Below are 25,945 nucleotides of genomic sequence, written 5' to 3'. Positions count from 1 at the left end.
ATCTACTTAAAAAAAATTATATCTATTGTTAATTCTGCGGTGTGTATTATTAATTCTCTAAATAGGCGTTTAAGTTCAAAATTCGATGGTTAGAATACAAACCTTACGTTGCATTGCACTTGCATAATATACATAAATATAACTATAGATACTTATTTGTTATTTAGTGTGCTATAATAATTTATATTATATCTAAAGATAGCCTGATTATAAAAATTTATTATCAGACGGGGATATAGAGCAGCCACTGCGACGAAGCAGTCTAGTACATACTTCTCCATAACTAACAATATGCAAACAACAAAATTACGCCCAGTGCTGCAATTGGCATTCGTCAACAAAAATTTTACCAGGTAATATAAATTCAATTATTTTAAATATATGTAGTTACTTATTTATTTCATATCCAATTTTTAGCTCTAATAATATAATGCTATAAACATTATTTACGGTTGTTTGGTTGCTCCGATCGTCGGTTGAGTTAGATTTCAGCAAAATTCAAAACTATTTTATTTTTCTGTTATAGCTTTATATTACTATGTACCAATTCATATAGAGTTTACCAGCAAATGTCTCGAAAGACATTTTATTATAAAATTATACATACTAACATATTTCAGGAATATAGCTATAAATAATGCGGGAATAAAAGAAGCTGAGGAACCTGTACAACAGGGTAAACCATGGCGGGAAATACCGGGACCTTCATCATTACCAATCATTGGCCAACTCCATCATATACTACCCGGAGGTGAGAATTTTAAATGAATTTTGATAAAAATTATAACACCAACCACATCTGTTGAACTTGAAAATATTTGTTAGTTCTTCGTACTTGCTCGAACAAGCCCGTTATCTTCTGTTGGCGTGAGAATTTCAGGAAAGTTTTTATTGGTCTTTATCTAAAATTCTTAGTACCTTTCAACTGTTAATTTAAGTTAGTGGTCTTCCTGTTATCATACATAATAGATGTGGATGTGGTTCTATGTGCTGATTACACCTCACTGACTTTTTATAGTGGACTGATTGGCCAAAAATTGACGGCATTTATATGATAAAATTATTGTAGTAATACCATCTTAATTAACACTTACTAAACAATTGTTACTATTTACAGTACCTATGAACTAATATAGAACTATACTAGCGATTTTTTAAATTAGGCTTTTATTCTAGGGGATTTTTACAACTTGACATCGATGGATTTTGTTCTAAAAATGCAGAAATTATATGGCCCTATATCTCGTTTTGAAACTCCACTCGGTGCTCCGCCTCTCATAATTTTTTTCGACCCCGAAAGTTGCGCACAAGTGAGTTCAATAATAATTATTAATCTTCACCATAATCATAACATTCGCCATTCATTCTTACTATTGAACAAAGATTTTAGTGAAGGTTCATTATATTTCCATATGGATCGATTTTTAATTAGGTACCTACATTTTTATGCACTTTCTGCATATTTTAATTCTGCTGTTACCATTCCCAATATCGAGAAATGGTGAAACGTATTCTCTGCTAGAATCCAGTATAACAGCACATTTTACAATTTGACAAAACCTCTAAAGTACCAAAAAAAGGTAGTAAAAGGAAACCACCTTACACACATTACACACACACTTACATATATGTACGTCTGTATATATAAAGTTATACCAAAACTTATCAATCAATACTGCACAGTTTGGTTGTGGTACCATACAGTTACCATCTCTTTTTAAATATTCCATTATTGTTCTACACAAGCATTATTCATTTATAAGTTGTATCTAAGTGCGCAATTATGTAGTAAAGTAATGAGTTGATTGAACAAACTACAGGAAATAAAACAAGAAGGTAGAATTATTTAATATGGTTCATTAAACACTTCTTGGTGAGAAGTTCTTCTAACGTAATGCATGAATTGTAAACAGCAGTAATAAAAATATTTACCTAAGTAACTCTATGTACTTAGTAGTGCTAATTGATCAATATCAAAGCTTTCCATTTACCCAAGAATGGAATAAGTACAGATTATTTACTCTATGTGGCTTATTTAGTAACTAAAACGTCCTTTTAATTTCAGATCCTTCGCGGAGAAAACTGGTTACCAGAAAGACCAGGATTTTTGTCACTACAATATTACAGGAACTCTTACCGGAAAAATAAGACTGAATTTGCTGGACTTTTGACTGAGTAATTACTCCTTTAAAATAGTTTACTTTTAAAAGTATATATACGTACATATATATCCTGATATTCGTATTATATTTTTTTTCAGTCACGGTGAAAAGTGGAAGAAGTTTAGATCTTCGGTGAACCCTGCTTTGCTCCAGCCAAAAACCATAAAACTTTATAGTGAGATCCTTGATGAAGTTGCACAAGATATGGTCGCCAGGTTTGGATTTTCAATAAATATTTCCCTTTGAACTTTCTTATATATACAATAGTTGTATATTACAATAATCGTTCTCATTATAACTACACTATACATAGCATATTCCCTAATGAATGCCACAATTTGATTTATGCAAATAGCTCAATGTTCTATTAACATAAAACATAATTAGTTATTAAGTTTAACATGTTGTTCCAGACTGAAATCAATTCGTGATGATAACAATATGATCAAAAGTAAATTAGACGTCGAAATGAATCTGTGGTCGTTAGAGTCCATTGGTGTCGTGGCGCTGGGAGATCGCCTTAACTGTTTAGATCCAAATTTACCTGAAGGTTCCCCAGCGAGGAAGCTCATAAAGGTTATTCACGATTTCTTCACAGTATCGGAAGCATTAGACTTTAAGCCAAGTCTATGGAGATATATTTCGACTCCTATGTTCAAGAGAGCAATGAAAGTATATGAAGATCAAGAAAAGTAAGCAAGTGTGTAAAATTCACACAAATTATTTTACATTTTTACAATCGAATTTTTTCTATCTTTTTTATTTACTTAACACCGATATGCTAAGATCAATTTGTATAGATAAATAATTAGTAATACATAGTTACATATATCTATATGTATATATATTAATTCTATGTATTTTAGTTTAACAAAATACTTTGTCGATGAGGCAATAAAAAAGCTTAAAACGAAGAGCCCTAATACTAATGAAGAAAGAGGAGTTCTAGAAAAACTACTTGAAATAGATGAAACTGTTGCACATATTATGGCTTCTGACATGTTATTTGCTGGTGTGGATACGGTGAGTTACAAAAATGTGATTTCCTAATACTATAAATTCAAAAAAACCCTTAATATTAAAAATTTTTATTTGAAGTACTATCATGTCTCAGATGGGCAGGCTGAAGCATAACTTTTTAAGCATGTTAGAAATATCGTCCATATGTTTTTAGATAAGGACGGCACGTTTCTTCTTAAAAAATCAGTTAAACATTCTTCCTTTTCGTGACAATTAATGTTGTGTTTTCATACATTATTGTTTGTTGCAGACATCTAATACAGTATTGTTGACGCTTTATTTGCTTGCTGCAAATCCAGAAAAACAAGAGAAATTGAGAGAAGAGATTTTGTCGAACGAGACGAAAAGGCCATATTTAAAAGCTTGCATTAAAGAGTCCATGAGGGTAATGCCAATCGTATCTGGAAATTTAAGAAGAACGACAAAGGAACATAATGTACTGGGATACAACATACCCAAAGGGGTTAGTTTTTATTTGTATATTATATAAAAATCAATAGGTTTTATTATCTCACTACTTAAACTTCATTTAAATGAAGTTTAAGCAAATTACTAAACAATTGATTTCTAGATTTCTGCATGTATTTTCAGATGTTTGTCGTATTCTCTCACGAAATTATGTCAAGAATGGAAGAGCATTACCCCAGACCTAAGGAATTTATCCCAGAAAGGTGGCTTGTAGGAAAAGATGATCCCTTATATTATGGAAACACACATCCATTCGTCACCAGTCCATTCGGTTTTGGAGCACGCAGCTGTATAGGTAAATAATTAAATACTTTTGGTTAAAACAGAAAACATTCTTTATAGGAAATCTGCATTAGCCAATACGAATAAAAAAGCACGTATCCAAGTAAAGATTTAGATAGAAATCATTTCGGACATGTACAAAGTAATCAAACAAATCTACTGCAACTATGTATAAATAGACGACGCGTTTTATATATAAATAATAGAGAGCTGTCTATGAATATAAGAAGGAGCGTAATGCGTATCTGTTAGGGAATGGAACACAAATGGTGACATGATCTTTTCCATATTATGCGGATTCTTTTATAGCTCGCTCCCTTTATTTTATGTAATATTATAGAATGATTTTATGTACCGGAAATAATTTAAGTTGGTCAATGTGAAAATTATTTCTCTACATTGAAAATTTTTTTGGCACGTCATAAATAGTTGTCCATCACGTAGTTCGGCTAGCTACTTCAGTTGAGAAATTTATGACAAGTAAATAAAAAATCTTGTAAATGTAAGACAAAAAAAATAGTGTAACATATCACATACTATTGACAGCAAAAGTACCTTTTACTTTCTACCGCTTTCCATTCCACTGAATTTTACCATATATCGTTTACTGTAACTGTAATAGTATCAATTTATGAAAGTCTAATGGTTTTTTTAAGCGTCTAATAAAAGAACATTTAAGTACGTGGTACAGATATATTGATAAATGTTCAAGTGATTTTTTTTTCTCTTTTGTATATATGGCAAATACAAGTATATTCTATATATCCATTTATCTATAAAATAGGAACGTTTTTACTGCTTTAATAAGAAAAAATTGTAGGTACAGTATTAATTTTAGTAACTATTGATTTGATTGATTTTAGGTCGTCGCATCGCCGAGTTGGAGATAGAGACGTTGATTGCAAGAATGTTACAAACCTTCAAAATCGAATGGATCGGCGAACCGCTTAATGTAAAGACAACATCCTTAAATTACGCTACTGAACCATTCAATTTTATTTTTAAAGATCTTTAAATATTTTGTAACCAAAATAATATCTGAAATAGTTTTTTTAATAATAACGCTGTTAACCATGCTTTGTATTGAAAAAAAAGTAAGGTATTATAGGGAATTTAAAAATTATATATGTACCGCAACGCACAATAAACAATTTAGATTTGGGCTAAAATATACTTTTATCCAGAGCCATAAAACATATTAATGAAAAAAACAATTTATATAAAAATCTATAATAGTTCCATTTTTAATTAAACATTTTTTAACATATTTACGTTTATATTTACGTTACTCATTTATTTTACTTTCTAATACTTTGCTTTTTTTGTTATAAATCTAAGTAAGTAAGTAATCAGATCAGAATAATTATACTAAAGCATTCCATATCATATATGTTACAATTATTTAGAGGAGTATTGCCGAATTGTGTTTTTAATTTTCACCCTGGTCCTTCTTTATTGTCTATTACAGAAAATTCAATTTTATTTAGATCTTAGTTAAAAAGGTTGTTTTGATCATTTTAACTTCTTACATGACAAAGTGACATGTACATTTTTTTCTCTATTTAAATTAATTATATATTTAATTAATAATAACTATATTTTGTACCAATTTTTTTTTATTTATATAGACTGCGGCAGTTCTATAATATACAATAATCACATATCATTATTATTTTAGTGACATAATATTCTGTAAGTAAATATTATGAATCAATAAATTATATATTTATATACTAATGATTGATTCAATAACATTTACTTCTATGTTAAGCCTATATGATCTCAATTATGCAACTAAAAGATTTATATGATGAATCCACATTTAAATCACCATTTTAAGTCATTTGGACGTCGCTTCATTGTACGAGCTACATATAAAATTCAAAAAATTCTAAGCCTGAGCGCGAACAAAGTCGCAAGCACAGTTTGTAATAAATACGTATGTAAAGTGTATTGCTAGCAATGTACATACAAACAAACTGATGAACGATTGTTCCATTTGGGCACAAACCCTAAACATACAGGTATTCAACTTCTGTTCTTATTCATGTCATGTGTTGGCACGTCATGAATATAGAGTGTCAGATCAGATTTAACGTACGTGGGCTGGATTTATTTTTGAGATGATTGGGGCAGTTGAGATGGTTTATGAGAATACTAAATAACAAGAATTTTCCACGAAAAATTATGAAGAATACTAAATTCAAATCAAACTCAAAAAATATTTATTCATGTAGGACATTTTAGCCACTAATGAACATTTTTTTTATTATAATTATTTCCCTACCGATTACACTTATATTTCAAATGAGGGCTTTTTTATTATTTTTAAATAGTGTGTTTTAATTTTTACTACCACGTTTTATAATTATAGAATTTAAATCATTTATTTTAATAGTTACTTTATGGGCTCCTTGATCATGAATAAACGCATTACTCATCCACTGTTATATGCACCCACTTATAACAGTGGATATTTAAGATAATTAATGGAAGTATCGTATAATATAATGAATACACGAAACTTCATTTTCTTTTTTTGAAATATCATAGTTTTTCATTTGAAATTGACATTTGAAGGGAAAACAAGACAGTCATCGAGCGACAGAAGTTGTTCAGTTTTAAATTGGAGCTAGAAATAAAACAATTCTGAAGTAAGCTTTATAATGTTGAGTTCGTGATGGGAATTTTTCCACTGAAGCTATCTGAATTGTAAATCACGTTGCATCTGATGAAGTTACCTACGGACTCAACAAAGAAGCTTTGTGACATCTGACTTTACATAGAAATCAAAGTTGCCACTCATAAGAACTGTTATTTAATGTATATGATACATAGTGTTGGGATATTTTCATTGCTATCTATTGTCTAATATAATAACTACATCTTTTTAAATAAGATTAACATGTGTACGTTTGTCCTCTATACATTCCAAAACCATTCATCCTATTATGATGAAACTTTAGTGAATTATTCTGGTTACATTGGTGAAGATTCCCCAAGTAAAATAAAGTTCTCTGTATATTTTTGCTTAAGTTTTCCTACAGAATTTAATTGATTTTGTATATCAATTTAAAAGAGGTATTTATGCACCCGTGGACAGCACCGGGACGGGTTCCTAAATCTGTAAAAAAAGAGAGCGTACGTTTATTTCTGTTTTATAATACTTAATACTTTTATCTGCTCCATCTGGGATCTCCATATTATATTTTAACTTTGCTCACTGCTGAAAACTCTTGCTCGGATGAAAACTGAACCTTCAGTATCTACCGAACTGTCAATTTAATATTGGCTTTATCACTTTTTACTAAAACATGTCAAAACATTCCATTTTACTGACAAGCTGTCGGTTCAATAAGAAAGTATTTTCTTTTTTCACTTTTTTTGTCCAGATTTATATTACATCAAAGGAACTCAGTAGATTAATATTTTATCATAAGCCCTAAATGTAATATAGTATATATATAAAGCAATACGTTACTCAGAATATATCCGTAAATCATAGTTACCTAACTATCCACGACTCCCACAGTCTCAAAGCAATCTTGATTTCGTAAAATGAATCGACGATAGAATTTGAAATTTTTCCATTACAAGAATTGAGAATGGAATACATTCTCAATCCATCGGGACGGCCGGTCATTTCTCTCTGCCAATCACTCTTTCAACAAAATGTATAGGTTTCAATGAATTGGGCCACACCATTTTTCTTTTCAACCTAAAGTTCAAATAAGATGCCTGCAAACTATCGAATTCACATTAATTCATCACAGTAATTATTTTTATTTAAGTATTTAATTATTTATTTTTCAATTCAACTTCACCAATTAAAAAAAAATTTATAGGTATAACATTTTTTTTTAATTGGTGAAGTTGGACTCCTCACATACTATACTGTACATATTACCATGTTTTACATGGTAGTATTAAAATTCTACATATAATTTATACCACACATTTTATGAAATTAAACTTTGCTGGTAAACTTTGATACCCCTAACTTTGTCATCTCTTCCATTCTAAGTTACTTGGAAGCTTTCAGCATATTGATTATTGATAGAAAATTTAAGTAATTGCATTTTTCTGGAACAAAATAGATTACCTTCATTAAATGTTTGTACCCTACTTCTACATAAAAACTAGTTGTTCAAGCAGTAAATAATAAAATAAATACACTTATAAGTAATAAATCCAATTATATATATGTATAAATTATGCCTACAGGAAAGTAGAAGCTTAAATGTACTGCTTATCGAGGGTGGTTTATAAAAGCTTTCATTGAAAAAGTATGCGATAAAACAAACCGTGGAATCCAATATCCGACGGAATGTCGCTGCCTGCTCGAATCGAATCCCAGATCACTCATTGTAGACCTACCTATCTAATAACTGTGTGAATATAGTATCTTATTGTTTCATCTGAGGTCGGTTGTATCGTAGGCATTTTTATATATATCTTTTATTAAAAACTTTAGTGTAAAAAATCCGCAAAATTACATTCTAAAACGACGTCTTTCCTATTGCATTTAAAAAAATTAAGTTAAGTTATGCATTCATCAAAATTTTATGGTTTGATTTTGCTTTGTGTTTATCAATGAACAGTTGTGACTTCATGAAAACAATTACTTACAGTTCAGGTAAACATATCGCGAAAGTAAAGCAGACACAAAAGTACATATATTTGAGAACTGCCACTAACATAATACTCATAGGTCTTAGCCTGATTTTATATAGCTATAGAGAAATTGGCTAAAATATTTTTAAAATTTAAACCAGTATATCCAGAGACTCGCATTTTCAACCTAACAAACCAATTATTCAAGTTATTATATTAGTATTGTTTTATATTCAAAATGGGCCATACTTTTATCTTGCGCTTATACACTAGAACATCGAACGAAAATAAAAAAAATGTCTATAGATGTAGTAGGTAATGTGATGTGAGCAAGCAATCCTGTTATCTCTAGAATAAACGGACGCCGATAGACCCCGACTTTTCCACAAAGTGCTTCCGCAAAAACAATTGCCTATCTGTTGGCATGCTCTCAATTTTGATCCTTATTCAATTTAGTCCGACTATTGCGGATATCACATACCTCTCTATCTAGCGCAAATGACATAGTTCTCAAATGAATATTCATATACTCGGTTTAGTTATTATTATTTATTATCATACGTCATACTAATGAACGAGTACTACTTATATGTAGGTATAACTGGTCTGCTATAATCAGTATGACTTATTAATCTTATTGTGTAATTAATATTTTCACCCTAATAAATTAGTTCTAGTTGGTAGTTAGTATTAATAAATTTCGACATAAAATTATATATTTTTTTTTAATATAACACAGGGGACAAACGAGCATGCGGCTCACCTGATGGTAAGTGATTACCGCCGCCCATGAGCACCCGCAACATCAGGGGAATAGCAAGTACGTTGCCGGCCTTTAAAATAGGAATGAGCGCTTTTCTTGAATGTTTCAATATCGTATCGGTTCGGAAATACCATTGCTGGAAGGTGATTCCACAATGTGGTTGTGCGTGACAAAAAGTTTCTAAAAAACCGCACTGTGGAGGACCGTCATTCATCCAGATGATCAAGATGATATTTTAGTTTCTGGCGGGTGGTACGGTGGTGAAACTCAGCAGCTGGTATTAATCCGAACAATTCCTCAGAACACTCCCCTTGATATATGCGGTAGAAAATGCACAGAGATGCAATATCTCGCCGCAAAGCCAATGGGTCGAGTTTGTCGCATAGACGTTGATTACCAATGATTTTGGCTGCTCGGTTCTGAATGCAGTCAAATGGAAGTAGCTGGTATTGTGATGCTCCCGTCCAGAGATGAGGACAGTATTCCATATGCAGCCGGATCTGCGCCCCGCTGTGAAATACCATCTCACTCTACTGAGAACACCAAGCTTTTTTGAGGCTATTCTAGCCTTGTCCTCCAAATGATCGCAAAACTGAACGTCACTGGATATATCAACGCCAAGGACCTCGAGATTTGGCTTCACATCAAGGTGAGTGTCTTGAAACTGAGGAGATACGATAAATGGATTCTTTTTAGCGGTACTTTTTACTTAAAAATGTAAAGTTACAATCATTATTTAAAACAGCAACATACAAAATTTCTTGCACGTTCTTTTGATTGTGAGACAGTTTTTCGAATGAACGGTAGATTAAAAGAAACTATGACTATTTAAAAGTGCTTAAATTAAGTTTATTTGTGTAAAAATCTTCTATTTTTATCACAACAGACATAGACGTCACAGGGTGATGTGTTCTACGTGGTGCTGTTCAGATATTTAACCGTTTCATTAGGCGATCTCTATTCTCGTTTGGTATTCTGGTTATATAAAAATATATTTTTACGTGCTATTTCATTTTATAACAGCGAAAACAAATGCGATTACTATAAATAGATACAATTTTTTTGTTTCGCATAAAATATTTTCTTAAAAATCGATAGTAATACGTAATATATGTATTACTACAGATTCTTAAGACAATATGCTTAACAATTACTAAGGTCCTGTAGGAATAGAGTACTTAGTCTGGCTATTACAAACTCTTAATGGCTAAAGTCATGTGAAGTTAATACTTTGTGCTATCTTTAGACGTTGGCCCTAATACACCAACCAAGCTCAAATTTTACTTATTTATACTTCCAGTTTTAAACCGCTTTGTTTAGATAAGCCCTGATGAATGAGTAGGATATCTTATAAGTTGGACGTGTCTATTTTATTAAAAACAGCCAATTTTGAAGTAATTTTTTTATATATCATACTTTGTTCTAATCTGAACGTTTGTTAGGCGTTTGAAATTTATCCACTTATTATCTAATTTAAGAATGAACTTTAGCTTATATGTCCGAGAATTACAAAATTATTAATAAAAAATATATTTACTTCGTTAGGCAATTTGAAAATTGTTAAAAGTAGTTTTTAGCATCCTAGTACTTAACGATAAACCTGTGGTGGTCAACCAACACATCGTCGATTAAATAGAAAAATGTAATTTTTCCAAATTAGAAGCTAGAATTGCCTCCTTTTATATAAGTCAATTAAATTAAATACGCCGTCTTAATCATTATCTATATACTTTTAAAATTATATATAATACTTCTGTGTAAATTTAAAACTTTAAAGGAAAAAATAACTTAAATAAACTTAAAAAAAACTTTAAATGCTTGTCTTATAAAAAATGTACATTTTAAATACTGCCATTTTTCTATTTAACCGACGCTATTCTATCACGTGTCACTAATGATCGCTTCACCATCCCATTGATAGTCTAATATGCATATAGGTAATGCCTTATTAGGATAATGTTGAAAACTTAAAAGTAATCTTTACAATATCAAAGTTAACTAAATTGTGCATCGTCATAATACCGTTAACATTCTAACGGTATTATGAAAATGCACGCCAAGAAATGGTATTATAACGCTTCATAATTTAGTTAACTTTGAGTAGGTTGATATTGTAAAGATTACTTTTAAGTTTCAATAATATAAATGAATTTATATTATATAACTGACTCTTCGTTGATGGAAATACTTATTGTCGCAAAATTTTCTACGAAATAAATCAGGACCTCGAGATGTAGGATAAAGCAAAGAGTCTATTTTCTCAGCCGTTAATGGAAAACGTAGTAAATCTGACTTTGCGCTATACGTCAACGATGGATCCCATATTCGTATTGAATTTAAATTTATACTCATATCTAAATATATTAAATATCACATTTGATATGTTCAACAGAATATACACAATTGCATTTTAGTAAATCTATTATATACTTTTGGACTTTGTCAATGTTTGCATTTATATACAATGGAAAAAATGTATATATAATACATAACTTAATATTTTCAAAGATAGTTTTCTTAGACAATAAAAAAAATATTAACATATAATAAGAATAGTAATGTTCCAATAAAAAAGTGTATGTGATGAGCCTGACCCTGTCCACTCCATCTCCGACACACAGAAGCCTTTTGTACAACAGAAGCGAGTAAAGCACCCTCTAACTAATTACAATATTAAGAACTATAGAAAAATAAGCAGACAAATTAAAAGATTAAGAAAATCTTTCAAACTTAATCAAACTGCCTTATCAAAATTAGTAAAAGAAAAAGAATTTAATTTTGAAAAACAATTAGAATATTATGAAAATCAGTTCTGGACCCATAAATTACAGTTTGATACAAATACTACAAGGTTATTATTGCATATAAAAGAACTGGAAACATCATTGGATGCTATTAGTGACAAGTACTCACATGCTCAGTTTCAAATATCAAAACATAATGTTGTGATGAAGGAATTGCTTGAATTTAACTCAAAAAGTGAAAGTGGAACATCAGAACAACTGTCACAGCAACATGCAGACTGCAACACTATGTCGGGCAATTACACATCACCTTCATCAACATCCATTGTCACTCCGGAACAAACGAATATACTACCCAATGTTGTTAGTAGTCACCACACATGTAAGAATAACACTGTAATATATTCAGATAGTATAGGAATAAATCTAGGATCGCTCATGAATAACTGTTTGAGTGAACATATCCAAAACAATTGTATGCCGAATGCCCCATTTAATTATATAGTTGATAGAATGTTAAAAAATCAAAATAGTTATACTGAATACACAACTATTGTGTTATTCATTGGAAATAGTTTAGGTATCACTCAAAATGATTTGATGAACTTATTTGAATCTGTCTCAAATATGAGAATTAAAAAATTTGTAATATGTACATTTCCATACTCAAAATCATTATCAAATAATAGAAATAATTATATCTTTAAACTTAACACTCATATATATAACATGAGCTGTTATAATGACAACATTCATTGTTTTGATACAAATAAATTTGTAAAAAAATTTACATTGACTAAAAATACTTTGTATTTGTCACATTTTGATAAAAGACATATAGCTACTTTGTTAGCTTATAATATACACAATCCTGTTATAAGTAGTATAACGGGTACTTATTCTGACTGCACAGTTTTTAGTAGTTTTACTAATGTTTCTGTGCAAGAATCTTTAAACTTAAGTTACAGACAAAGAGAAAGCCATCACAACTAAATTTAGTGCATCAAAATATTCAAGGCTTTCTTGGCAAAGAATTAGAGATAGAATTATTTATAAGTAAATTTAATATTGACATTGTATGCCTCACAGAACATTGGTTGAAACAGTCCAACATGGTATTTCAGTTACCAAATTATGAAATATTGAGTACATTTACTCGGCAAATTTCAATTAGAGGTGGTTCAATTATTTTATTAAAAAATAACATTAAAGGGAAAGAACGTAAAGATATTGTAGCACTTTCAAATGAATGCACTATAGAATTATCATGTGCAGAACTAGAGAAACACATAATTATATGTGTGTATAGGCCTCCTAACTCAGACTATGAAAAATTTGAGTCTACCATGGAAGATGTACTGAAGTTAGCATTCAAAAGTAACAAATTTATTTTGGTATGTGGGGATTTCAATATAGATCTTCTTGTTGATAGTCCTATAAGTAATAAAATTAGAAACCTTTTTAAAAGTTTTGATCTGGATCATATTTTCTTTGAACCTACTAGGATTACATCCACTACGGCAACATGTATTGATAATATATATTGTAATTTTAGTATTTTAAATAAATCGATTATAAATAGATTGCCGTCAGACCATTGTGGACAAATAGCAACATTCGCATGTAATGAAAAAAACGAGATTATGTATAAGTTCTACAGTTTACCGTTTTTGATATTTGATAATATTGATCCAAATATATCATATAATCGTTTTTTCAATATAATAAAAAATCATTTTGATAAAAATTTTACAGTAAAGAAACTTAAAGTCAATAATTCTAAGTACGCTGAATGGTCAACATTAGGTATCAATATAAGTAGGGAAAATATGTATCAATTATATGATATTAGATCATATTTGCGTGATCCTATATTCTATGAATATGTCAAAAATTATTCAAAGTTATTCAAAAAAGTATGTAAGGCCGCCAAGGCACTTTATTTAAAGAATAAAATTAAGTTTTCTAAAAATAAAATAAAAACTACCTGGAATATAATAAATACAGAAACAGGTAACATTAAGTCGCGCCAGTCAGAATATGAGTTAAAAGCAGAAAATGGCGTTATTATTGATAATAATGAACTAGTTGCTCAAACTTTTGATAATTTCTTTTCAACAATACCTCTCAAAGCTACGGAAAATTTAAACTCGTCACCTAGTTTAGCTGAAACATTATTAAAAAATACCATAAATCCTTGCGTTCATGACTTTACTTTTCATCATATCAGTTGCTCCTGTGTGATAAAAACGTTCAACGCTCTCAATCTAAAAGGAACTGAGGATATCTGGGGTATGTCAGTTAGAGTCATGAAAACTGTAATAAGTGAAGTTGCTTCACATTTAACTGAAATATTTAATATGAGCATTGATCAAGGTATTTTTCCAGATCTAATGAAAGTGAGTAAAATAATACCGCTATTTAAATCTGGTGACAAAGACAATATATCAAATTTTAGACCTATCTCAATTTTACCAGTATTTAGTAAGATTTTTGAAAAGATACTACTTACACAAATGTTAGCTCATTTTAATACACATGATTTATTTCATAAACAGCAATTTGGATTTATGAGTGGACGGTCTACTACTGATGCAGGCATTAACTTAATACAAAGTATTTTCGGTACCTGGGAAGATTCACAGGATGCCATTGGTGTCTTCTGTGATCTCTCTAAAGCGTTTGATTGCGTTGACCATAGGATATTATTACGCAAACTAGAGCATTATGGAATTAGAGAAAAATCCTCAGAACTCATTGGATCATATTTGCGCGATAGAATTCAAGTGGTAGACATTAAAGGAAGCAAGTCCAAGGGGTCATTTATAAAAATGGGTGTACCCCAGGGTTCTATACTTGGCCCATTTCTTTTTCTTGTTTATATAAATGACTTACCATACCAGTTTCAAAACATACTTGACATAGTATTGTTTGCTGATGACACATCACTTATTTTCAAAGTGAAAAGAAATACAAAGGATTTTAATAATATAAATATTGCTCTTGAGGATGTTCTAAACTGGTTTACATCAAATAATCTAGCGCTTAATTCAATGAAAACAAAATGTGTTAAATTCTCTTTACCAAATGTAAAACAAGTAACGACAACTGTTAGTATGAATCATCATGTTTTGGACTTTGTTGATGAGACTTCGTTTCTTGGTATTGTAATAGATAATAAATTGCAGTGGGGTCCACATATATTCACACTAGCCAAAAAACTAAGCTCGGCTGCTTTTGCTATCAGAAAAATTAGACAGTTGACTGATACTGCAACAGCGAAACTAGTGTATTTTAGTTACTTCCATAGTATAATGTCGTATGGTATTATATTGTGGGGAAGAGCGGCTGATGTAGAATCAATTTTTATATTACAAAAAAGAGCAATTCGTTCAATATATAATTTACCGTGTCGCGAATCTCTTAGAGAACGCTTTAAAGAAACAGGTATTCTTACTGTTCCCTCTCAATATATATATGAAAATATTATGTATGTACGCAAAAACTTAAATTTATTTCCAAAAAATAGTCACTTACACGCTTTTAATACAAGGAATAAAAATAAATTAAATATGCCTAGTTATCGTCTCAAAAAAGTAAGTACATCTTTCATGGGACATTGTATACGTTTTTATAATAAATTGCCAGATAGTGTTTTAAATTTAAGTGAAGCCAAATTTAAGATACATGTAAAAAAAACACTTTGCTCTAAAGCTTATTATAAAATAAACGACTACTTAAATGACTACAATGTGTGGACTTAATTACAATTTTAACTTTTGTTATGAGGCATATAATTTTTCCCATTGACATGGATAATGTAATAACAATAAAGAAACTTATTATAAATTTTGTAATGACATATTGTAAATTAAATAATGTAAATTTAATATTGTAATGGGTGAAAACTGTGATCGGTACAGCCTATGCTGTAAATAATATAATTGACGTAGTGGAGTAACCTGAAACAGTCATGCTCGCTATAAAGTTCAAACTTGTGGCGGCGTGGTGGGCCGGGTCGATGTGCTCCCTCAAATATGGTTGAGTACAATGATGGCTGGCTCATACGTCATACTCGTGAACGGGTGCTGCTTGTGGGGACTGGTCTGTTCAGGTTGTGAACACTGATTAAATTTTTTGTTCTTTGCGATAGCATATGCTGGTGGTCACTCTATTCTCCCAAATTTGAATTTTAATAACTGTATTTATCATAAACATGTTCCACTATTATTTGAAAAAAATTACGAGCTGAGTTTCTTGTCAGTTCTTCTCATCTCGATATCATTCCGAACTGACGGTAGATTTGACATATCATAAGAGTCTGTAATAGACCTACATGAATAAAGATATTTTGAATTTGAATTTGAATTTGAAAAAATATTTTTACATTTTGATAGCCAATTTATGTCTTATAAGTACTTTATATAAAATACCTAATCTTGTGATATATATCGACAGAGCGTTTTTTGTTTACAGTTACTTTACTAGTTATTGTCTACTGTAGCATTAAGCTAATAATTAAAATAATCGCACTGAAGAATAACGGCGATGTGTCTTTGTTTGCTAGAAGACGATATAGCGTCCCTAACAGGTACATCTCGTACTCGCCTTTTGTATATAGTACTACCTTTATTTATTAAGAAAATATATCTACTTTGTAAAGTAATTAAGTAACTATCTTTGTAATTATATACTAAAACAAAAATTAAGTACTTGGAATACCATATTATTTTGAAAGATACTGAATTTTTTAAAACGGATGAATAATACGGATAAAATATAGTATTCATGCCTAACAATGTTGCTCTGAATATAGATGAATCTAAAATTGACTCTTGAACAGGATTTACAATTAAACCTCACTTGCCAAATATTTGCACCATGCGAGGAATCGAACTCGCGGCTATTGCTAAATCATCGAGGTAGTCAATTTATGTTAATGAATCATCATCAAGGAGAATATTTATTGTTAAAATACACTATTTATCAACACTAAGTAAGTTATCACTACGATTTCGTCATTACTATAGACGTTATCAACAATGCTTCACAATTAACTAAAATATTCATCGGTATTTTATTTATGTAGTCACAACATTCCTCCTTCTTCTTAATAAAAAAACGTTTTGAATAATATACTATTTACTTCTTAAATTGGTTGAATTATCCGCATTTCGCACTAACTTCACATCAGTACTTTGTCGGTATGAACGATTCGTATAACAAATACATAAGACGCACGTATAATTACGCATATCGCATTTTATCAATTGAAATGTTGTATTTGAATTACAACTGTAATAGAAACGATTTCATACAGTGTACATAATTGGCCGGCAAGTGATATAAAACTGTCAGATATTAGTGTATTGTGAGCATGATAATATAGGCCTTAATGTATTATAACAAGAAGCGATTTGGTGTGCAAACAATGTTGTTAAACATGGCTCTGAAGGTCATGTTAATTACGGATTAGCTTTTAGAACCTTACACATGAAATTCTGTTCGAATTGTTGTCTTTAGATACGTTTATGGCTATAGGAGACCTTGAGCGAAATAACATTAGTTCATTATTTTATAGAAATAGATTTCACAAAACATCGTGGATCAGTGTTGCCAAATAATTTCAAACTTCCTACAAAATTTGTGTTAGGCAACGTTACAAAAATCGCATCTGACTTACTATATAAAAATGTTCTGAATTAAACGTTTGTTTGTACTATCCTTTTGTTCTTTTGTAAATAAAACAAATATTTTGTACTCATGTAAAGGATCTTGTATTTTCCCTCCATTCAATTAGCTCAGAATGACAAATTTAGTTAGTGTTCTGTGTTCTTTTTTTAAAAATTATATAATATAGCAAAATGAGGTTGCATACATTTATAAGTAACACCTAACGTCTTAGACATTTTCCCCCACCAAGAACATTTAGTGCCAAAATGTTCTTCAGAATTGTTTTTGCACTACAACCAAGTAAGAAAGAATATCATTATATATAAGTGTACTAGATCAACGAACAAATTGGAAAATTCATAAAATAGTATACATAGGCACAAAAGAACTCTATAAACCTCTAACATATGATTAACATATTTAATTTCCCAGTTGTTCTAAAATATACACAACAAACTATAATCACAATAATAAAATGTTATCTTATTTCAATCAATAAAATTCTTAATACTCTAATAATCTCTATCTGATTGACAGTTTGACATAGGTAATACAATATCAGGTACTGACAATACTCGTAAAATCAATTCATTTGCGTTAAATCTTAAAATCCTATAAATACATTCTAAAGTACAGTCTACAATAATTCATATGAATATTGAGTTAGGTTTTGATGTGTTGTTATAATTTATTATAGCACTATGCTAAGTATTCATTTTTTTTATTTGACCTTTGTTTTGTTGACCTTGTACTTTTCTAAGTTGTTCTTTCCCCCATCCCTTATCCTTTTTTTACTATGATCTAATTAATATATATATTTTTTTTTTTTATGTTGTTCTTTATTTGTTCTATTATTTAATATCTGTCATTATATGTTCTGTATATAGTTTATTTTTTGTACTAGAAACATTAATTTTCTTTATAAATATACATCTCTTTTATTTTACCACGTAGTTTACTAAATCTATAAATACTTTTTGTGTTGTCTTTGTTTAATCGTTCATGCATTCCTATAGCAATTTCTGTATTGTCATTATTTATATTCTTTGATTCAATTCTACCTGAGAGGACCCACCCTAGATGAGTACTTTGTGCTATCAAACTTCCAGCTGGGCTTCTTTTTACATCTGGCTTTAAAATATAACTAGAAACTTCTGCACCCAATAAAAGATCTATTTTATTAGGAGATTTGAATTGAGGGTCTGCTAAAGTTAAATCTTTCACTTCTATCCAATCTAACATGTCAACCTTTCTTTCAGGTAGATACGACGTAATATTATTCAAAACATAAGCACTTATTTCCATTTTAAAGTTATGGTTAACGCTTGACTGTACAGTAGTTTTCACCATATGAGTAGCCCTTAACGTATTACAGTTATCTAAACCTGAAATCATTCCTGAAATAGGAATTTTATGTAGTTTCAATGAATGAACTGCTTCCTCTGTGATGAAGCAAGCTTGTGAGCCTTGATCTAGTAAAGCACGGTATGGCATGAATTCACCTGAATTGGACTCTACATTTAGACTTGCTGTTGCTAATAAAACTTGACCGGTGTTAATTGCTTGTTTTGTAGAAATACAGGATACTATCGGAGTAGTATCAATAGAAGGATTGACATTTTCCGTATTTGACTTATGATTTTGATCTCTATCTCTCTCTGTTTCTGTGGCTGGATGAAGTAGAGAATGATGTCTCTTCATACAAATTCGGCAATTCATAATCTTTTTACAATCATAAACAGTATGATTACTACCTAAGCAATTAAAGCACATTTTGTTTTTGGCAACAAAATCTCGTCTAATATTTACATTTTGTTTTGCGAACATTTTACAAAAACAAAGTTTGTGATAATCAGAACAATATTCACAACGCATGGTTGATCTATTGGTGGCAACTAAAACCTTTGTACTTAAATATGAATTTTGTAAATCATTATTGTATTGTACTGATTCCCTTTTTGGTTCAATAAATTCAAGTGCACGAAAACGACTTTCTAAAAAATGTTTAAACTGTGCTAAAGTCGGTAACTCGTCACAATTGTTACCGGAACTAGAAATTGTTAACTCCCATTGCTTTCGTGTTTCGTTATCTAATTTAAATGTAATTATATGTATGATCATTATATCCCATGTACTCACATCAATATCTAAATTATTTAAAGCACTAAGACAGTCAGTGGTGGTATCCAGCAAATCCTTTATTGCTGAAGCAGATTCTATATTGACATGCCGTTGTGTAAATAAACGATTTAAAATACAGTTAGCTAAATATTTTTTATTATTGTATCGTTTCTCTAGCTGAGACCAACACTGAAGGTAATTAGAGTTAGTGATAGGTGTATGTCTAATCAACAACTCTGCCTCACCCGTGAGATGACTTTTTATATAGTGCAACTTTTGCACGTTGTCTAGTTGACTATTTTTGTGTATTAAGGATACAAATAAATCGCGAAATGTTGTCCATTCGGAATATTTACCTGTAAATAATGGAATCGAAATCTTAGGAAGTTTCACGGATGGAGCTGATTTGGCCTCATTATTATTTATATTTGACCCATATAGAGATATATCTACATTTTTCAATACAATTTTCATATAAGTTTTTCCCGCAATATAACTTTCCTCTGTTTGATTATACATATCATTTTTTACATAACATGAATTCTCTAATTGTTCCGGTATAGAAATTTCATACAGTCTACTATTATTTTCTCTAAATAAAATCCAATTACGTTCTAAATTTTCAATTCTGATCTCAACATATTCTACTGAAAGGTTGTCCTTTGGACATTTCTTAAAATTAATTAATGCTTTATCTATACATTTTTGAAGATCTTTTTGTACATTAATAAGAGATTCCATTTTCAAATTAAATAATAAATTAAAAATTAAAACAAGAAATGGAACGATTTCCTGGAATTAGATTTTGTACAAATCGTAGGTATATACAGCGTTCTATTTTTGAAATTATGTGAACTATTTTATAAGTATCAAATTGATAAAATAATGAAATATTACATAACTAAATATATTTTTCTATTTATAAATAAAATGTATTGAATGTACTAATAGACAGTTCTGCAAATTATGCCTTATTATATGAAAATAAAATTTAAGTCTCTGTTGCTCACTAATAGTCATTAAAGTCGAACTTCGCTTGAACTTCTTCAATGATTTGATAATTCTTCATTTGAACGTTCCTACTAAATTAGAATTGAATGTACTCACAGCAATTTTTCACTTACACAACACTTAAGATATGTAGTCACGGCTATGATGTTTCTATCAACTTCCCATCAAATAGAAGATTGTGCTCAACAGCACCAGCTCAAATTTGCAACGGCGGCACCATCCGTTTCTTCTTATTAAAAGTATAAAATGGCTCCCACACTCAAGGCAACATAACTTTACCGCTATAATGGACTTCTTTATACATGTGGAGGATTGTACTTTTTATCAACTACAGTGTTTATAAAGCTATCCGGCTCCGAAGACCAAAATGTTTGTACTATCCTTTTGTTCTTTTGTAAATAAAACAAATATTTTGTACTCATGTAAAGGATCTTGTATTTTCCCTCCATTCAATTAGCTCAGAATGACAAATTTAGTTAGTGTTCTGTGTTCTTTTTTTAAAAGTTACATTATATAGCAAAATGAGGTTGCATACATTTATAAGTAACACCTAACGTCTTAGACAACGTTAATCTCTAAAAGGAATTTCTTCCAGTAAAATTCAAGAAAAAATCTAATAAAAAACGCTTCCAAAAACGAAGTATTACTAGATTTATATATATACATATATATGTATAAGTGGAAAATTAGAAATTCGGTAGAATAATACTGGTGGTGGTAACGGAATAGTAAGAGAAAAGAAAATTCTATACCACACTTTAAAAAAAAACAATATAATAGCAATTAGTGGTTAACTTAGTCAATGTCACATTTACTACGATATTTGTAACAAAAGTATTATGTGATATAAACAATGTGTCTATTATTTATTGGCCTAAATAATTATAAAAAAAATATCGTTCGTGAATACGAAATAACGTAAATCTTAGTATAATAATATAATGGTTTTGTTTAATCGGTCATCTGGGTTCAGCTCCTAAGAGCCTAAGGCCGATAGGATATGATATCTGACAGTCTGACTCAGTATTAACGCCGACATAGTCTGTATTGCATGTTTACGTTTAGAAAGTATTATATAATTTAAAATGTTTAGTGCAATTCGAAATTTAAAATATTGAATACTGAAACAAACTGCACAAAATGGAGAAATTCCTACGTACTAGCATGACAAAAACAGGTGCGTTATGAGACTTTTTGTATATGTCGGTATTTACGTACATATCTATTTATAAAAGTCATGTCTACAATTAAATGAGCTGTAGCTGCAAATACTAATTAAAAATGTTTTCAAGTAAGTATTTCAGTTCAAAATGAAATATATTAGTAAAGTAATACTACATACGTAAAGATATACTTCTAAATGATGGCCTGATGATAAAAATGTATTATCAGGCAGAGATATAAAGCAGCAACAACGACAAAGGAATTCAGTGTTTACTTCTCCATAACTAACAATATGCAAACAACAAAATTACGCCCAGTGCTGCAATTGGTATCCGTCAATAAAAAAATTTCCAGGTAATCTATCTATGTATACTTATAATAAATCTGTAGAGAGATCAATTCTGTACATGAGATTTATTTCCAAAATAACTATCAGGGGGTGATTAGTGATCGATACTGATGTCAAAAATGCAATCAGTAAAATTTTTGTCTGTCTGTCTGTATGTTCGTTATAGAAACAAAAACTACTCGACGGATTTTAACGAAACTTGGTACAATTATTCTTCATACTCCTGGGCAGGTTATAGTATACTTACTGGTACGAATTGAAAAATTCTTTTTGTGTTGGATAGTCCATTTGTCAAGGAAGGCTTTAAACTACGTATAACACTACGCTACAACCAATAGGAGCGGCGTTGCAATGAAAAATATTGCAAAAGATGGGGAAACGAAATGCAGACGAAGTTGCACGGGTCAGCTAGTATAAACTATATTAACATAAATATAATTAGTTAAAAATTCAGCTTCTTTAACAGTATGACGCCATAATAATGACAAAGCAGAATTAATGCATCTACTGTCTTTTGTTTTGGTGGTTGCTTAGTTTAGTTGCAAATTTGATGCCCGAAAAATACAACGTACTTGTATAATTGTGAGTTCATACCTTTGAAAATTTTACACAGTGACCATACTGTGTAATGTACATGTAATATAATTAGTTCTATGTATTTTAGTTTAACAAAATACTTTGTCGATGAGACACTAAAAAAGCTTAAAACGAAGAGTACTAACACTGATGAAGAAAGAGGAGTTCTTGAAAAACTACTTGAAATAGATGAAACTGTTGCACATATTATGGCATCTGACATGTTATTTGCTGGTGTAGATACGGTGAGTTATTGAACAATGCTGAAAAATGCATTTCTATATATGCACAATGCAGATTATTAAATTACTTTCAGTTCAAAATAGCCATCTTAATAGTAACTAACTGTTTTGTAACTAATAAATAATAGTCATTTAATTTTTTTAACTGAAGCGTCAATATATTTTGAAGTAACATCGTTTCTCTGATCTGCAGGACCCTTTTCGTCTGCGTAAGCGGTTAAATGTTATTCCTTTTCATGGCAAATAATATAGTGTTTTCGTATATTTTTTGTTGCAGACCTCTAATACACTATTGTTGACGCTTTATTTACTTGCCGCAAATCCCGAAAAACAGGAGAAATTGAGAGAACAGATTTTGTCGAACGAGGTGAAAAGACCATATTTAAAAGCTTGCATCAAGGAGTCTATGAGGGTAATGCCCATCGTATCTGGAAATTTACGAAGGACGACTAAGGAACATAATGTAATGGGATTTAACATACCTAAAGAAGTTAGTTTCGTTTTGTATTTCAAAATATTTTAATTTATAATTATTGCCTCATAACTTGCATTTTACTTAAATGCAATTATGTTTGTGCAAGTAACTAATCGATGTATTTCTGTATATTTTCAGATGTTTGTCGTATTCTTTCATGAAATTATGTCAAGGATGGAGGAGAATTACCCCAGACCTAACGAATATATCCCAGAAAGGTGGCTTGTAGGAAAAGATGATCCCTTATATTATGGAAACACACATCCATTCGTTACTAGTCCATTCGGTTTTGGGGCCCGCAGCTGTATAGGTAAATAATTAAATACTTTTTAATTTAAACATAATACATTTCTTATACTAATCTATATATTCAACCAATGCAGTTTTCGACCGCACCTTCTTTTTTTCTCCTGTACCTAAATTCTATTAAATTCTTCCACAAATGTCATTGTCTCATCACCCGTCATAGTGAGGACAGGACACCTAAATAACTATACCTGTAACTTAAAAAAACTATTGATGTATAGTAACATAGTAACAGTAAGTAATATTGTACCCACAATAATTTCTATTAAAATTGTTGATACAATATCATTTTTAATGATTTCAGGTCGTCGCATCGCCGAGTTAGAGATAGAGACTATGATTGCAAGATTGTTACAAAACTTTAAAATCGAATGGATCGGCGAACCGCTGACTTTAAAGAGAACAACATCCATAACCTACGCTGCAGAACCATTCAATTTTGTTTTTAAAGATCTTTAATTATTTTATCAGTCAAATAGTAAAAGAAAGTTTGTAAGTCACTTATTCAGTAGAAATATTAAAAAGTAAGCTACTATTAATACATAACGTATAAGTTAATTAAAGATGTGCCCCAGTACACATATAATAATTTAAAAACAAGAGGATTTTAATACATTTCGTATTTCAGAAAAATTTGGTAATTTCCGTATTTTTATTTTACTTTGGCCTTCTTTTCTATTTTATAATGTAAATCGATATAATTACAAATAATCAAAATCAGAATGAACAGTTTTATTATCACGAACAAATAAAACATAGACGTGTGGTAACAATGACAAACAAAATATGTGGAATATTTTTTGTAGTAGTAAGTTCATCATCATTTGAAATAGCAACCGTATCTATTGCCAAAAATTCAGAATCACTGCTAAACTGGCGAACTTATGTAAAATATATTACAGAGGTGGTTTAAAAATATCGTATAGCAGTTAGCAATTATAATACTATACCTACACTTTGGGTAGAAGGTTTTAGTACGTAATTGGTAATTAAGACATACATGCATTTAAAATTATTGGATAAAAAATCTGTAGAAACAAACTCAAGTTTTTATTCCCGTACATTTTGTATGCAACAATTTTTATTAATATTATAGAATTTCTAATTATGTCCTTTATACACTCCACACTTATTGAAACCTTGAGTCTTCCGAGCGAATAGTATTGCACTTTCTGGGAATCTAATCTGAGAATTGCCTTTAGGTGAGATTTATGCTGCCCAGTTTCGGCGCCCTATTTTGTAGATAGCCTTTTACGTTAATTAAATCATAAAGTATGGGTTCCCTAGGTTTACACTAAATAGATTAAGTAAAATGTCGTCGAGGGTCTAAGTTACATACAACATACAGTAACAACATTTATATTCACAAAGTACTTGGACTTTATAAGTATTTACAAAATAGTAGGTAATTGATAAGAGTCATGAACTCTTACAACACAATTTGAAAAGACATTGAGCTCAAATTGAATTTTCTCACTGTCTCTCTCTCTCATATTCCCTTTCTAAAAGATGTGTATTTTGTATTTTCTGAATCAACCTCAGCATGTCCAAGCTCTCTTTCATTATTATACAAAAACACAATATTGTGAATTTAAAGCTGAAAATATAAATTAACAGTGTCCACAATGTATCATTGGGTATTTTATTAAGCCCGAAAATTGGGACGTTTCCTCCCGGATGTGGTGCTCGAAATTTAATTAAAAACTTTTATTTAATATTGAGTTGTGTAAACAGAACGAAAATACGCAATGAAAAAAAATGGCGATTCTTTTAGCAAAGTATACATAGTGTTAATATCGGTAAAAGCTTGAAGCGTAGCCCAGCTAGGAACAAAAAAAATTAGGCAGTAGTTCAAGTTAGTTAATGAGTAAAAAATATGATTAATCATAGTATTATTTTGTACAATTGTCACTACTCATACCTAGTTATACTATATTGACAAACAAACAAACATATCGTTACGACTGTTAACCCA

General features: G+C 30.2%; 1 protein-coding gene across 2 annotated transcripts; it reads left to right on the top strand.

Annotated features, from left to right (window-relative positions):
- The first annotated feature begins 249 nt into the window (after positions 1 to 249).
- On the top strand, positions 250 to 24,657 carry LOC131853381 (cytochrome P450 CYP12A2-like). 2 transcript variants are annotated; one of them, XM_059204248.1, is made up of 10 exons: positions 250 to 353; positions 621 to 751; positions 1,177 to 1,310; positions 2,066 to 2,175; positions 2,261 to 2,377; positions 2,576 to 2,854; positions 23,036 to 23,192; positions 23,467 to 23,679; positions 23,803 to 23,974; positions 24,275 to 24,657. In XM_059204248.1, exons 1-10 carry the CDS (start codon positions 292 to 294, stop codon positions 24,427 to 24,429), a joined length of 1,530 nt encoding a protein of 509 aa, XP_059060231.1. In that variant the 5' UTR covers positions 250 to 291; the 3' UTR covers positions 24,430 to 24,657. The 2 variants fall into 2 exon arrangements, with proteins under 2 accessions (XP_059060231.1, XP_059060232.1); XM_059204249.1 differs by having other exon boundaries at positions 273 to 353; positions 629 to 751; positions 24,275 to 24,656.
- Positions 24,658 to 25,945: the final 1,288 nt, after the last annotated feature.

Source organism: Achroia grisella, unplaced genomic scaffold (assembly GCF_030625045.1).
Source record: "Achroia grisella isolate CSIRO2021 unplaced genomic scaffold, CSIRO_AGI_Agris_v1 utg900, whole genome shotgun sequence".
Lineage (NCBI taxonomy): Eukaryota > Metazoa > Arthropoda > Insecta > Lepidoptera > Pyralidae > Achroia > Achroia grisella.
This window is presented reverse-complemented; position numbering and strand designations above follow the sequence as displayed.